Source organism: Euleptes europaea, chromosome 8, assembly GCF_029931775.1.
Source record: "Euleptes europaea isolate rEulEur1 chromosome 8, rEulEur1.hap1, whole genome shotgun sequence".
NCBI classification, from domain to species: Eukaryota; Metazoa; Chordata; class Lepidosauria; order Squamata; family Sphaerodactylidae; genus Euleptes; species Euleptes europaea.
In genome coordinates, this window is record NC_079319.1 from 6,503,731 (window position 1) to 6,521,010 (window position 17,280).

The following is a 17,280-nucleotide window of genomic DNA, read 5'->3' on the forward strand; positions in this document are numbered from 1 at the left end:
CTAAAATCTCACATTGGACTGCATGAACTGCAGGCTGTGTTTAGTATGAGTGCAGACCCTGAATTTCAGTGGCATTTTAGCCTGTTTTCTACTCTTCATTTGAAAGGTAAGGACCAAGGTCTTGTTTGTCTGAATCCAAAGGCTGTTAACATATAGGCACTGAAAGGTTCTTTCTCATTCAAGTATGTTTTTATTTTTTCTAACCTCCTCCCCCCTTCCCTGTCTCTTTTATCCCTAAAGCTGAGATCTTTTTTGCAAGTCAGAAAATACAGCTTGGATCTAGCATCTTTGATACTGTACGCTTATCAACTTAGCACAGCGCTTGCCTACTTAGAGAGCAAACGATTTGTACATAGGTAAGACAACAACTTGAAAATACTTAGTTGTAAATCAGAAAGATGTAGACAATTTGTCTCGTTTAATGTGCATGCTGGATATCCTGGCTAGAAATCTTGTGTTGTAATCCAGGACTTCATTCTCTTGTTGCTTTTCTAATTTATTTTGACTGAAATTTCTTATTAAGAACAAGATCTTTCTTATTCAGAATGGTAGTCTGGATGTTTAAAATTGAGTCTCCTGCCGCATTTTGGTTTATACTTCCTTTGCAAAGCCTTCTTGATAAGTTCAGCCACAGAAAAGAGACGCTTGGCATAGACTGACACCTACTGGTGGTCACCGTCTTTTTACGATTTCAGATATTTGCATGAAATGAGCCTAGCGACGGGTTTGCCTCTGCCACATCTTCGGGTGATTTCCAAATACCAACTCGAAACCATCCGTTGCCTTCCAAATTTTGCTGAACTCGGCAGCTATTTTGAAGAGTGGAAAGAACATTAAGTGGATTCCTGCTTATGTTGTCACTGTAATTAAATATGAAAGAAAGGAACAAAAAATGCACTCATAAGCAAACCGAAGCTTCAAGTAGAAGAATTAGCAGTATTCGTTTTCTGAAAGAAATAAGGTGAAGGAAATGTCATGTTAATTGTGGATGACAGGAACACCTCAAAATATCTATGAAACAGCATTTTTAATTATATATTTATTTACAAAATGTGTGTGCCACCAAGGTTATAAACGTTAACAAAGCATATAATAAAAATTCAGTAAAAAAATTAAAACCAAAACTAAAATATATGTTAAACACACATAAAGCAGTAATTTAAAAAATATGGCAGGAAAGAGGAATTATTGAGGGAGAAGGCAGAATGAACAAAAAGGTCTTCGTTTGCTGGCAGAAGACAGTGACAGGAGAGGACTGGTGAATATCCTTGAGAGAATTCCATCATTTTGGTGCCACACCTGAGAAGGCCCTGTCTCAGGTTGCCACCCCCCTAATCTCAGAAGGTTTTGGGGCACATGAAGAGGGGCGCTAGAAGATGGCCACAGTGATCGGGTAGGCTCCTAAGGCAGTCCTTCGAGTATGTTGTTCCCAAGCCATACGGGGCTTTAGAGGTCAGCACCAGCACCTTGAAGTGTGCCTGGAAACTGATTGGGAGCTGGTGTAGATGGGCCAAGACTGGATAGACGGTAGTCCCTATGGCTTACTCCAGTCAACATCCCCAGACCTTACAAGCCTTCAGAAAATGTTATTATAGGAACAACCTTAACACAGGGCCCTGGTTTTTTTCTCAGACAAAATTTTGGTTTTGGATTGGATTTCCTTATCACCTCTCCCTGGCAGAAACCATGCTGAATGCTCCCATTGCTAAAGCTGGAATGTCCAACCCTGCAAACCAGTTGCACGGTGCATTGAACAAACTTTCACGAAACATATCAGGTTGACCATATCCTCATGGATAGCCTCTAGGCCAGGACAGTTTCTTCTATGTGAGCAGCTAGCCAGATGCATTCTTCACGTTGCCCAGTGGCGCTGAGAGCCATTTACAGTTCAATCCTATGCAGAGTTACTCCAGTCTAAGCCCACTGAAATGAATGGGTTTAGACTGGAGTAACTCTGCATAAGGCTGCACTGTTAATCTAATACATGATGTTAATCTGTGGATCTCCTCATTTTCATGTGGCAGGAATGCTCTGTATAAATGTTTTCCTGTGTAGGATTTTTGGAAACTGGTCAAAAAAATATGTAATTCACCTTTAGGGTGCTCATTTTGGAGTGGGTGGGGATTGTTCCTTGTGGGTCTTGGCCAGGAAGAGTGGGGTAGTAAATTGAAATAATAAATAAATATTCTTTACCTACCAGCTTATTGAAGGCATAGAAAGACTGGGGAGGGAGGTGCGGTAAAAAATGCCCCCTGTGGATCCAACGATACAACTGTCATATCTGCATCTCACAGAGGAGTATTGGTACCTTTCAGTTTAAAGCCTCTGTTCATGTCAAATATTGTAATGTATTAACTGTATGCAAGATGATAACTATTTATTTCCTTTGGCAGAGATATTGCTGCTAGAAATGTGCTGGTATCCTCCACTGACTGTGTGAAATTAGGTGACTTCGGTTTGTCCCGGTATATGGAAGACAGCACGTATTATAAAGGTGAGGAGGTGGAATGTTTTAGAAACGTTGGGGTATATCAACAAACATTTTGGTTCAGAAGAATAACATTGGCAATCGTGACAGCTTAACCACATTTCCAACAATGATCTCCCCCCACAATTCATCTGCAAGCCATCCATCTTCAGTGGCTTTTTTTGGGGGGGGTCAAGTCACAGCTGATTTATGGCGACCCTGTAGGGTTTTCAAGGCGAGGCACATTTGGAGGTGGTTTGTTATGGCCTGCCTCCGTCGTCACAACCCTGGTATTCCTTGGAGGTCTCCCATTCAAATACTAGCCAGGCTTGTCTCCAGTGGCTATTAGCCATTAAATATAAATAGAACTTCCATGGAAAGAGGTAGTATAACTTAAAGCCCCAGGGACTGGGAACAAAATGGGAGGGGAATTCTGACTTTTATGCCTTCGTTGTAAGCTTCCTAGAAGCACCCAGGTGGTCACAGTAGAGAACCCAGTGCTAGATTAGCTGGGTGTTAGATCTGATCTGACAGCCTGAATTAAGCAGGGTCATCCATGGTCAATACTTGGGTGGGAGACCACCAAGGAAGACCAGTGTTGCTATGCAGAGGAAGATTGTGGCAAACCACTTCTGCTCATCTCTTGCCTTGAAAACCCTGTGGTCCTGGGATCGCCATGGGTCGGTTCAGACTTGATGGTACACAATTTTTATTATGCCTGATTTATCAGGCTCCTCCTTGTGTTTGTGTTCTTAGATAACAAATGAAGTATTTTTTTTAAAAAAAACTTGTCTTCTGTACTTTTTGTCATTTCAGAATATTTAACACAATTTTAAGAGTTGCATTATAATACAGCACAATACAAGAGTAGCAGTTTTCTTACAAAGGGATTTGAAAGGGAGATTAGAAAGAGAGACTGCTGAATTACAACTAATAATGAAGCTCAAGACTATGCATTCTCTGGGACTTAATAGAGATCTGGGGTTCCTGTCTCATTACCCATGCTGATTTCTCCACACCTACAACCCCTCTGCATATCACACCTAATCCAGTCACGTCTGCTAATATCATTTACTTGCTTTTGACATTTACATTGCCATTGTGTGTCTAATTCACTCGTCTCTACTTAAGGAGAGATGCAATCACATTCTAGCTGTATCTGAAGAAATGAGCTGTGGCTTACGAAATTTCATGCCCTGCCAGAAATTTTGTTAGTCTTTATGGTGCTACTGGACTCTTGCTCTTTTCTAATACAACACAATGTTAACATACAATAAGACATAAATAAGCCTACTTCAGGTTTTTAAAAAAAGTAGAACAAAATGACTGTTTAAATTCAGCAAAAAATTGTAACAAGGGATTGTGCCTGGGGTTTTTGCAGCATTTTTTTGTGCCTTTGAGGAAAAGTTTGATTATATTCATAATCAAGGTACATCAGTTTGGGGTCAAGGTGGTAAGTTAACACTGACTGAGGGCTGGTGTGGTGTAGTGGTTAGATCTACCTAACAGGGTTGTTGTTATTGTTGTTGTGAAGATTAAGTGGAGGAGGGGAGAATGATATGAAAAGCCCCTTTGGGTCCCTGATCAAGGGAGAAAAGCGGGTTATATCTCAGCCCTTATCTCCTGAAGCACAACAAATGAATTTACTTTTCGCGGGTGATAAATCAGAAATAAAGTTCTTAAAAAACAGGATATAAATACAAAAATAAGTAAGCATTTCATATTTAAGAGATAAATGGAAGTGACACTGCAAAATTCATCACCTAATGTAATAGGCATGCTCCTCTGATCCTAGAGAGAATAGGTATGCATCATGACTGGTATTCATTTTTACTAGTAGCCATGGATAGCCCTCTCCTCCATGAACATGTCCACTCCCCTCTTCAAGCCTTCCAAGTTGGCAGCCATCACCACATCCTGGGGCAGGGAGTTCCACAAGTTAACACTCTGTGTTCTTTTCTCTCTACCCTTAGCTTCCAAAGGAAAACTGCCCATCAAATGGATGGCGCCCGAATCCATCAACTTCCGACGTTTTACCTCAGCTAGTGACGTATGGATGTTTGGTGAGTGAATGCCAGGTGAACACTTCCTCAGTAAGAGCTCAGTTTTCAAAACAAACCACTTTCAGCTTTTGCCTGTTATTTATTTTTTCCACCTGAGTGCTCATTGTGTCAGGTGTGACATGTAAAGGGAAGGTGAGTATATCGTAAGGACTGTTGCAGGGGCTGCTGGCATGGACAAACGTAGCTACATCCTCATTCATGATATCTGTTAGTGAAGCTGACCCCCCCTCCCCCAGCAGTGGAGTTGAAGGCTAGTTATGCTGTCAGTGCAGAAGCACAGAGCTACAGGGGGCATGTGGAGGCAGTGTCCCCTTAGAAGAAGAAGAGTTGGCTTTTAATGCCAACTTTCTCTACCACTTAAGGAAGAATCCAGCCAGCTTACAATCACCTTCCCTTCCCTCCCCACAACAGACACCCTGCGATGTAGGTGGGGCTGAGAGAGCTGTGACTAGTCCAAGATGACCCAGTGGGTTTCATGTGTAAGAGTGGGGAATCAAACCCGGTTCTTCGGATTAGAGTCCGCCACTCCAAACAACCGCTCTTAACCACTATGCCACGCTGGCTCTCAGTGCAGATGCCCAAAGCTACAGGGGGCATGTGGGGGCAATGTCCCCTTAGAAATGCTGTATGCCCCCCCAAAACTTTCCATCTGCGCTGCCTCAGGAATAGGTGAGGCCATGGGGGAAGGGGGGGTTAAAAAGAGAGAAAAAAAATAAGCATTCAGTTTTAGTAAGCTTGTTTTTAATCGTTTATCACAAGCCCTATTGCTGCAACTTGCCTGCGTGGAGGAACGTGTAGGTTTGGGTATTGCAGAATGCCTTGTGCCTGTCAAGAGACACCTCTGCCAAAACCCTTGCGGGCAATTAAATTGACAAGAAGGCACATAGTAGGATTACAAGCAAGCCCCTGGGTAGCTGATTGTTTCCCATACTCCAGACGTATTTGCTTCACAAACTTCCAAAACAGGTTTTAACATTTTAAGTTTCTTGTACACAAATGGAAAAATGTGTTGAAATATATTTTTAAAATTACAAAACCGCTAGTTAGACATGAAGTGTCCAGCATTGTACAGGTGGTGTGTGATGGCATTTTGTAGCACTACTCTGTCTCCCTTCTCCCCACCCCCCCAGGGTTAAATGAAGACTAGAGCCAGCGTGGTGTAGTGGTTAAGAGCGGTGATTCGGAGCAGTGGACTCTGATCTGGAGAACCGGGTTTGATTCCCCACTCCTCCACATAGGTGGTGGACGCTCATCTGGTGAACCGTATTGGTTTCCCCACTCCTCCACATGAAGCCAGCTGGGTGACCTTAGGCTAATTACAGCTCTCTTAGAGCTCTCTCAGCCCCACCTACCTCACAGGGTGTCTGTTGTGGGGAGGGGAAGGAAAGGTGATTGAGTCTTCCTGAAGTGGTAGAGAAAGTCGACATATAATAACCAACTCTTCTTTATTCAGGTGCTTACTTGGGATAAATTCAGGATTATCCATAACCACATCCAGATTAAGGCCCAGGCTAGCCCAATCTAGTCAGATCTCAGAAGCTAAGCAGGGTCAGCCCTGGTTAGTACTTGGATGAGAGACCACCAAGGAAGTCTAGGGTCGCTATGCAGAAGCAGGCAATGGCAAACCACGGCTGTGACTTGACGGCACTTTCCACCCCCACCACCATCGCATCTCGATTGCTCTGATTCCTCCAACTTGTCTGGAAGCCTTTCAGTTGCTTGCTGTGTTGTTGGAGTATTGCCATCGTCAGCAAGTTAAAGGTTGGCCTCTACCAGGGCCAGGGTTTTTTCTGCCCTGACCCGTGCCTGGTGGAATAGTCTCTCCAGTGAGAAAGGGCCCTGTGGGATCTTCAAGAATTCTGCAGGGCCTATAAATACTGGCCTCCCTAATCTTTTCCCCTCCCCCACTGCTGAGCCCTTTCCCTCGTTCTGGGGGAGGTTAGATCCAACCATTGAGCAGACAGCTATTTCTGTGATTTTAGCGCCATTGGGGGGAGTATTATTCCCCCTATTTATTAAACTGATCGGGTTATTTTAAAATGTATTTAAATTATATTTTAATATTTTATTGGCTTTACTATTCTGGGTTTTGAAAGCCGCCCTGAGCCTGGCCTTTGGGCTGGGGAGGATGGGGCAAAAACTAAACAAACAATCAAACAAACAAACAAATACTTGCAAAATGCAAAAAAAAAAAAAAGTCGAGGTAGACTTTAGGCAGAGATAAGCTCTGTCGTGTATGGAAATCAGTCAGAGGTGATGCTAGAGCAGAAGATCTACCAGAGCATTTATGCACCTGCCATTTAATAACCAGTCCGATTTAAATTCAAGCATATCAAATGTATGTAGGATTTTGCTGCTTCAGATTTACTTACCTTAGTCCTCTTGCACCCTTATATCCCCTCACCACAACAGTTTATGGCTGCAGGTCACTCGCTGCGGTGTTTTTTAGTTGGCTGTAGGCATAAGTGAAGGACATTATCTTTCAGACAAGGGAAGTGAAGTGGCTGGGTAAAAACCCCATAATTGGTATCCCAGTGTTCAGAATAGCCTTCTGTGAGCCTTGTATGGATACCTGTGCTGGGGCGGGGGGGGGGGCAAGCCCACAAGCAAAGGCACCACGCAAAGCCCCTCCCCCCATGCTCTGATTAAAGACCTTCGTGGGACAACTATTAAACTATTGAAATGAAATCAAAAGAGTTTCCGTCTTGACGTTAGGAAGAATTTTCTAACAGAGTGGTTCCTCATAAGAAGAAGAAGAGTTGGTTTTTATACCCCGCTTTTTCTCTGCCTTTAAGAAGCCTCAAAGTGGATTACAATCACCTTCCTTTCCTCTCCCCACAACAGACACCTTGTGAGGCAGGTGGGGCTGAGAGAATTTGGAGAGAACCGTGACTAGCCCGAGGTCATCCAGCAGGCCTCATGCGGCGGAGTAGGGAAACAAACCCGGTTCACCAGATTAGAGTCTGCCGCTCTTAACCACTACACCATGCCAGCTCTTTAAGGTGAAGGTGGGATATTTGTTGAAGCGTTTCATCAAGCTTAGCAAAAAGCCACAAAGCATGGGAAGGATGGTGTTTCAGCTTCGCTATGTTTCGGGAAGAGTACAACGTGAAAGAAGCTACAGCTCCTTAAGAGACAATAACAATTACTTCGCACTGCCCTGGGTTTGCATTGTTTCCAGAAATGCTCTTTTCTACTTGAAGATTTGGGAAGGCAGTGCAGGCAGAAGCCCCACGTGTTGCTCGCCCTCCAGGCAATTTTTTCCGGATTACCGATATTAGCGTAGTTTCGGTTGAAACTGAACTTCAGACTCAAATACAGTCAAGAATTGCCTGCAAGTAAGAACAAGCCAGTGGAAACTAGCAAAACCCGGTGCAGTTTGTGCTGTTTCCTTATCAGTAGGACAGCAGGCTTCTGTCAGAGGATGGATCAGCGAAACCTTTCGTCATTGATCAGTGAGGGTGAATGTTTAGTAAGCAGGGCTGAATGTTCAGGCCACACGCTTATTATTTTGAGACGACATTGGTTCCGGTGTGGTGTGCAGAAGAGAATGGAAAAAACATTCGTTGAAGTCAGTGCTTTTACTGAACAACACAGACTTTACTTACTTTCCTTTCAAGCTCCCATAACCTAAAGGTCTTGAGCAGTTAAGGGGGAGCCTTTATTTCTTGAAGGAAAATATGGCGGAGAGATACTTGGCCACTGCCAGTGTTATTTTTGGATCTCTATCCACCAGCAGAAAGGGGACTACTTTGTCTTTTGGTACGGTGGCAGATAATTTAATTACAATAGCGATAATCCATTGATCGTGGTAAGTATTGTATAGGGGACATTCCAACATCATATGAGATAGTGTGTCAACTTTCTTCAGGTCACTTTATATAGAAAAAGAAGAACAAGAGTTGGTTTTTATACCTCGCTTTTCTCTACCATAAGAAGTCTCAAAGTGGCTTCCCTTCCCCCCCTCACAACAGGCACCTTGTGAGGTAGGTGAGGCTGAGAGAGTTCTGAGAGAACTGTGACTAGCCCAAAGTCAGCCAGCAGGCTGCATGTGGAGGAGTGGGGAATCAAATTCAGTTTTCCAGGTTAGAGTTGGCCCCTCTTAACCACAAGCATCATCTCACACATCTTTCAGTCACTTTCAAATGAACTTATTTTGAGAAGTTTGTTTTTTGTACTTTATTGGGTAAATGACAGGTTTATCAACTAAAGTCATTCTCAGTTACGAGAAAGATTTCCCCCCCTTGGTTTTCCCCATGATAATTATGTACCTTCTGATAACATGACATGTACCATAGTATATGAGTAAAATGCTACCCTTACAATGTTGCATGAACATTAAACAAAGCCAGGATAAAACATAGCTGCTGCTCAGGAAATTCGTCTGATTAAACAAAATACGAATTGGCCTCTTAAAGAACGTTGAGGTAAGGATCCAGCTGCCCCACTGTTCAAGAGAGAATTCTACAACTATGGGTCGAGTCCAGTATCACCTTAGAGACCAACATGATTTTGGGGGTATAAGATTTTGAGAGTCAAAACTTCCTTTGTCAGATACCTGAAAAAAGGAGATTTGACTCTTGAACGCTTATACCCTGGTCTCTAAGGTGCTGCTTGACTTGAACCCAGCTCTTCTGCTGCACACCAACATGGCGGCCTTCCTGAAACTACAACTATGGCGCCTCAGTTGAGCTTACCCCGTTCCTCCCATACATCTCAAGGGCTAAAGGGGGCCTCTTTTGAAAGCAGGCGGTCAAGAGGACTTCATTCTTTGCATTTTGTCTAGTGGGTAATCAGAATAATAGACAGAGCATGAGGTTTTTTTGTGTGTGTGTGGTGATTGACCCACCATGAATTTTGCATCCCAGCAGCCTCATGAAGATGGCATTTTAGTAGTTGGCCTATTTTGGTTCCAGAGCTGGAAAGAGGTTGCCAGCCCCCCTGTCCTCTGGAAAGGGATACAACCCCCATGTTATCAGATGCCTCTAACGGAACTATCTCCTGGTTGCCACTGCAGGCTAAGCAGGGAGGGCCTTGGTTAGTGCTTGGATGGGAGACCACCAAGGAAGTCTAGGGTCGCTGCGCAGAGGCAGGCCATGTCAAACCACCTCTGAATGTCTCTTGCTTTGGAAACCCTACAGGGTCACCATGAGTCAGCTGAGACTTGACGGCACTTTCCACCACCACCACATCTTCTTTTGTGTGGTTGGGGCATAAATACCACAGAAAATAATCATTGTTTGAAATGACAGATGAGTAGGTGAGATGAGCTATATTTCCAAGTAGAGTTTCAGCTCTGTTTGGTGAGGACTTGCAGAATTTCTTCCTGGTGATTCCCACCCATTGTCTGACAACTCAGTCAGACATTACCGGTCCATCTGCAGAACCTTACTGTCTCCTTAGTTAAACTGGCTGGTGTTTTCTCACAAAAGCTGAGTTTCAAGTCCCCACTTGCCAATTAAAGCTTCATTTGCACCTTTATGTATTTGTTTATTTCTCAGGTGTGTGTATGTGGGAAATTCTGATGCACGGCATCAAGCCTTTCCAGGGAGTGAAGAACAACGATGTGATTGGGCGTATTGAGAACGGCGAGCGATTGCCGATGCCCCCCAACTGCCCCCCCACTCTGTACAGCCTTATGACCAAATGTTGGGCCTACGACCCCAGCAGGAGGCCAAGATTCACAGAACTGAAAGCTCAGCTCAAGTAAGAACCCCTTTCCTTTCTATTCATACTTTTTCACTGGTATATTATGGGTCGTTGGAGATCTGCTGAATCGCCACCAAATGCTTTTTTCTGAACCAAGAATTTAACTTCGGCTAGCCATTTCTTTATTTTCTCCAACTCGTTCCTTTTTCATACAGACTGTTTATTTTGTTCTCATAGAATGATTAATTGTTAACATATTGGGAGGGGGGAAGACAGCTGAATTTAATCTTGTAGACTCTACCTGTCCTGCATTCTGGAACTTGAAACAGCTGTGTAGAAGGTACTGGGTATGTTTTTGACCTCTTTTTAAAACAACGTGCAGAGGCATTCTAACTATTAAAAAAGTAACTGAAGCTCTCCCTGCAGGTTCAGAAGTTTATAAAAAATCCTAATTTGGCTGATCAGCATTGGAATATCACTCCCAGGTGTGTGTCTCTCCCCCCCCCCCCCTTGTACAAAGATCTTTTGGCCTCGCTTGAACTCCACAGAGCATGTGTCAGCCCTTTGAGTGAGGAAAGTGAGAATTCTCTTCTGCTGATGCAATCACAGGAAAGTACATTTCAGGCCTTAATTTTCTGTGAATTTGCAAAACCAAGTCCTTTCCCAGTTGTCGAGAAGGCCCTGTTTGTTTTGTATCTGCTATGGCGCCATTTATCTTTTTCTGGGTTCTTTCCAGGAGGAAAGAATTGTCACACACTAGTGGGGTGTGTGTGCAGAAATTATGTATTTTTTAAAAGAATATTTCTACCCCATCTTTCCACTCTGCCCAGCAACCAAGCTGGCTAATAGTTTGGTGCTTAGGGAAAGTCGACAATTTGACACAAGCTCAATTTGACACAAGCACTGAGAGCAACCACGAGTGGACACCTTCACTTGGGCAAGGAGCCCCTTTGGTGCCTTTGATGCACTGGAGAGCCTGATCCAAGACAGCTGTGCCTACGAGGGCAGTTTCTTCAGGAGGAAGACTGGGGTATTTTGTACTAACAGGTGTTTTCTGCAAGAATGCCACCACCAATTTCTTTTTGCTTCACATTGTGTTTTAAGACCTTTTAAAGCACTTCACCTCTAGCCTGCTCTAGCTTGTTTTTTAATTCGTCGAGCAATATGAATAGGTGCTCCATCTTAGCGTGTCTAATAAAAGCTGCAGAGTTTTCATTGATATTTGCAGTTAGGCAGATGTGAATAAACTGTGATTTATTCATCCATTGGTGTAGCAAGTCATTCTTAATTCCATTCGGTGGGGTCTTTTTTAACTTCATTTATATCCCAGTTTTCTCCTCAATGGGGACCCAAAGCGGCTTACATCATTCTTCTCTTCTCCATTTGATCCTCACAACAACCCTGTGAGGTAGGTTAGGTTGGGAGTGTGTGAGTGAACACATGAAGCTGCCTTATACTGAATCAGACCCTAGGGTCCATCAAAGTCAGTATTGTCTACTCTGACCTGCAGTAGCTCTCCAGGCTCTCAGGCTGAGGTATTTCACATCACCTACTTGCCTGGTCCCTTGCCAGCAAACTTGCCTAGTCCCTTGCCAGCGTGGTGTAGTGGTTAAGAGCGGTGGTTTGGAGTGGTGGACTATGATCTGGAGAACCAGGTTTGATTCCCCCTCTCGTCCACATGAGCAGTGGAGGCTAATCTGGTGAACTAGATTGGTTTCGCCGCTCCTACACATGAAGCCAGCTGGGTGAACTTGGACTAGTCACAGCTCTCTCAGCCCCACCTACCTCACAGGGTGTCTGTTGTGGGGAGGGGAAGGGAAGGTGATTGTAAGCCAGTTTGATTCTTCCTTAAGTGGTAGAGAAAGTCAACATATAAAAACCAACTCTTCTTCTTCTATAACTGGAGATGCCAGGGATTGAACCTGGGGCCTTCTGCATGCCAAGCTGATGCTCTACTACTGAGCCACAGCTCACCCCAAAGCAACTTAGCAAACTTGTGCCTAAAGAAGGAATGAGAACTTGGGATTCCCTGCTCTGTACTAAATTCTGTATTCACTCCAAGAGAGCCTGAAGAACATCCAGATTTCAGTCACAGTAGCTGTGGTTTACTCAGAAATACAGTGAAATGCAATTCCATCTCAGGGCAGGAAATGCCTCAGCAATGGTAACTGTGGTTTGGAAAATGGTATTTTGCTGAAAGTGCATTCTGGTGGCTACTCCAAGTCAAATGTCTCAACTTTTCTAAGGAAACAGCTTGCTTCTGAGCTGTTTTGCAGATCCATCAGAGACAGGCTGCGTGATAAGACATGCTCCTTTTAACGTACCCTGCTACAAATAACATTCAAGTTTGGGAAAATATGGCTCAATTTGACTTTCCTGACCTCCTATGTGTTCCAGCCTTCAAATGCTTCAAGTGCATTAGATAGAGCAGCTGTACAGAGGGACGGTCAAAAATATCTCTAGACGTTCCAGTGCTCCCATCTATGGGCTGACCCTCCCGATGGCCAAACAAAGGCTGTTTTATAAGTTATTTTTAATCCCTTTGCTTTGAGCCAGTTAAAGCTTCTCAGAGAAAATTTCCACTTTGTGTTCTTCTATGTCTGTGCAGAGACAAATGCATCTGAGGGTTGGCTGCGTTTCATCTGATCGGGGTGGCTGGCGGGGTGGGGAGGAGTGTCCCAGGGCCTCTGTTTTTAAAGATTTGCCCCTAAACCACATAATCAGGAATTTGACTCTGATAATTCTGCATTTGTTTTGCAGTTCAGCCCAGGAATCTGCCTAGTCCATTAATTTAGTGAAATGTGAGCGCCTTCTGAACACACACAAATTGTCTTCCCCTTATGTGTGTGTTAAGTGCCGTCAAGTCGCTTCTGATTCATGGTGACCCTATAAGACGTAGACATGAACACATTAAGCTGCCTTATACTGAATCAGACCCGAGGTCCATCAAAGTCATTATTGTCTACTCAGACCGGCAGCGGCTCTCCAGGGTCTCAGGCAGAGGTCTTTCACATCACCTACTTGCCTAGTCCCTTTAACTGGAGATGCTGGGGATTGAACCTGGAACCTTCTGCATGGCAAGCAGATGCTCTACCACTGAGCCATGGCCCATCCCCATAAAGTAACGTCCTCCAAAACGTCCTATTGCTAACAGCCTTGCTCATGTCTTGCAAACTGAGGGCCGTGGCTTCCTTTATAGAGTCAATCCATCTCATGTTGGGTCTTCCTCTTTTCTTGCTGCTTTCAACTTTTCCTAGCATTAATGCCTTTTCCAGTGACTTTTGTGTTCTCATAATGTGACCAAAATACGATAGCCTCATTTAGTCATTTTAGCTTCTAAGGGAGAGTTCAAGCTTGATTTGATCTAGAACCCACTGATTTCCCTTTTTGGTGGTCTATGGTATCCATAAAACTTCCCTCCAACACCACATTTAAAAGGAATTGACTTTTTTTCTGGTCAGCTTTCTTCGTTGTCCAACTTATACACTCCTCGCCGTTATTTATTTTATTTCTACTTCACCTTTCCTTGCGGCTCAAAGCGGTTTACGATATGATGACCCCCATGATGATAGCAGTAAACCTGTTACCAGCCTTAGATTAGAAACCTAATTGGCAGCTAGCTTTGCCAGTAAGTCCAGTTTCAGGAGGGGAATGGTGAGGTTGGTAAAACGCGTGCCTGCTGCGTCTGTAATATGAATCCCTGCTTCTCAGCTAACATTTGCAAGGTATGTGCCAGCAATCCAAAGTGGTTTGCTTTCCAGCCTTTGCTCTCATCTCTGGCCTATCGACTGGGGTGGGGGTTGCCCTACAATGACCAATTGCTGGTCTTTGGAGTGGGGAGAGGCATGGCTTGGAAATGGGCTTCAGCCGTGACTTGCTCTTGTTTTAGAGATGGAGAGAGATCATGGCTCCATGGAGGGGCTGTTGCTCAGTGGTAGAATATCTGCTTAGCATGCTTTCAAATTGTACCAAGAACTTTTTCTGATCACAATCCAATTACATTTGAATGGAACAATAAACAAGCATTTAGATGGCGATTAAATGATAAACCTTTAAAGGATAACAAGATTCAAAAAGAACTACAGGACCTAATTAAAGATTTTTTTGAAATCAATCTTAATGGGGAAACTTTGCTAAATACAGTTTGGGATGCATTCAAAGCTGTTCTAAGAGGATTCATGATACAGAAACACACGGCATGGAAGAAAACCCAACTACAATTTACCAATAATGTACTCTGGGATTTACAAAATTTGGAGCAAAAACTGGTTATGGCTCTATATGAAGAAGAGAAAAATGACATACAAATGAAGATCTCTGTATCTAAACACCAACTAAATTTGATAATAATGGAGGAAAGGAACAAAAATTTAAAATCTGCTAAACAAAAATACTTTGAACATGCTAATAAACCTGGAAATCTTTTAGCAACCCAACTGAAAGACTCATTTCAAAAGAAGATTATAACAAAAATTCAATCCGCTAAAGGACCAGTTTATACAACTACGGATATACAAAAAGAATTTGTTTCATTCTATACTAAGTTATATCAGAAAGAAAATATCTCAAAAAAGAAAATAGACAAGTTTCTAAATTCAATACAGATGAATGTCCTTTCAAAGCCCCAACAAGAATGGATAGATGCTCCAATTACAAAGGAGGAACTACAAGAAGCAATAATGAAACAAAAAACGGATAAGACACCAGGACCAGATGGAATTACTGCACTATTTTATAAAACATTCAGTGACAATTTAGTGAATTTTTTTGTATTACTTTGTAATACAATTTTGGATAAGGGAGCATCCCCAGAGACTTGGTCACATGCATTTATATCGTTGATACCTAAGGAAGGAAGAGATCCAGAAAAAACTTCAAACTATAAACCTATCTCGCTGTTAAATGTGGATTATAAGATCTATGCTTCGGTCTTATCGAATAGGATAAAGCATTTTATTAAGGACCTTATACATGAAGACCAAGCAGGTTTTGTTCCAGGAAGGCAAATTAAAGATAATATAAGAGTTTTATTAGACTCATTGGAATATTATGACCAGAATATTCAACAAACGGCGGCCTTTGTATTTTTGGATGCAGAGAAAGCTTTTGATATGGTCTCCTGGGATTTTATGAAAAATATATTGGAAAAATTAAATTTTGGAGACCGTTTCTTGAGAGATATATCGGCCATATACACATCCCAACAGGCAAAAATTTTGGTGAATGAATCGATGTCTGATAATTGTTCAATCAAGAAAGGAACTAGACAGGGATGTCCCCTGTCTCCATTACTATTTTTGTTGGTGTTGGAATCACTATGTTGTAAGCTAAGGAGTATGGAGGACATTCACGGATTAAAAATTTAAAAACATGAATTTAAATTGAGAGCTTTCGCGGATGACCTTCTGTTAATTTTGGAGAACCCAACACAATCAATGAAGATATTGCTGGAAACTTTGGACGACTTTGGAAGTGTATCGGGGTTTAAAGTTAACCAAGAAAAAACAAAGACAATATTTAAGAATTCACCAGATATGGAACAGCAGGAATTTATATCATATACAGGTTGGGACAAGGCTAATAAGGTCAAATATTTGGGAATCTGGATCTCTGCGAAGAACAAAGAATTGATAACTAATAACTATCTTAAATTATGGGATAAAATAAAAACTGACATGATCATTTGGTCAAATAAAAAGCTGTCACTTTTGGGACGTATATCAACAGTCCAAATGAATATTTTACCAAGGATGCTTTTCTTATTCCAAAATCTGCCTATAATATCACATGTTAAATATTTTGATACTTGGAGGAAAGACGTATTAAATTTCATCTGGCAAGGGAAAAAGCCGAGGATTGCTTACAAACATTTGGTGGACTCTAAAGTTAGAGGAGGTTTAGCATTACCTAATTTTCAACTTTATGCTGAAGCGGCCGCTTTAGTATGGCTAAAGGACTGGATGAACTTATCTAACTTGCGTTTGTTAGATCTTGAAGGTTTTAACAATATAAGTGGATGGCATGGCTATTTGTGGTATGGTAAAATTAAGATACAAGCATCATTTCGTAACCATATAATCAGGTCCTCCTTATTTCATACTTGGATGAGATATAAACATTCTTGAACCAGTAATACCGATGTGGATATCACCTCAAGAAATGTTGACATTACGCCCACTTAGATTGGACAAATTTATTACCTACCAAGACTTTCAGTTACTTAAAGACGATTTACAATGGCTTCAATATTATCAAATTAAATCAGTATTTACACAAGATATGAAGAATGGATTCTCTAAAGAGAAATCGCCTTTTCACAGGATGTTATTAGATAATAACACTCAACTGATTTCTAAAATGTATAATCTTCTTTTAACAATTTATTGTGAGCAGGAAATAATTAAACCAACAATGATAAACTGGGCTCAAACTGTGGGACATGATATTGCTTTAAATAAATGGGAAAGATTATGGGTGAAAGACCTGAAAGGAATAAATGCGCAGTCAATTCGAGAAAATATATATAAAATGATGTATAGATGGCATTTAACACCTAAGAAGATTGCAAGGATTTATAAAGTGACATCCCCTAAATGTTGGAAATGTAATAAAGAAGTTGGTTCTTTTTATCATATGTGGTGGACTTGTGACAAAGCTAAGGATTTTTGGGATATGATTTATAATGAATTAAGACTAATAGTACAAAAAATATACCCAAAACACCAGAAATGATGCTATTAAGCATGATACCTGATGACTTGTTAATACAAAGGACTTTTTTGATCTATGCGACAACAGCTGCAAGATTGCTCTATGCAGCAAAATGGAAAGGGGCAGACACCCCTGGGAAAGAAGACTGGATTATGAAAATGTTTGAACTGGTGGAAATGGCAAAACTTACAGCTACTTTAAACCAAAAGGACAATGTTCAATTTATGGGGGAATGGGAGGCTTAAATGAAATATTGTGAATATGAACTAGGACTGGGGAAAATGGAAGAGTACCTTTTAATCTGATTTAGATGACATTGCTAATATAAAGAAGTGTAATTAATTATATTAACAGAATATTGTGATTGAAATTTAACTGAGATATAAGAAT

General features: G+C 41.9%; 1 protein-coding gene across 8 annotated transcripts in view; it reads left to right on the forward strand.

The window, feature by feature from the left end:
- The window catches only part of PTK2 (protein tyrosine kinase 2), a 317,569-nt gene that overhangs the window by 253,833 nt on the left and 46,456 nt on the right, over positions 1–17,280 (forward strand). For all 8 annotated transcript variants that reach the window (XM_056854175.1, XM_056854178.1, XM_056854176.1 and 5 more), the window contains 4 exons: positions 241–356; positions 2,394–2,494; positions 4,441–4,530; positions 10,032–10,236. In XM_056854175.1, coding sequence (XP_056710153.1) covers positions 241–356; positions 2,394–2,494; positions 4,441–4,530; positions 10,032–10,236 — 512 coding nt within the window. The remainder of the gene's footprint in view (positions 1–240; positions 357–2,393; positions 2,495–4,440; positions 4,531–10,031; positions 10,237–17,280) is intronic.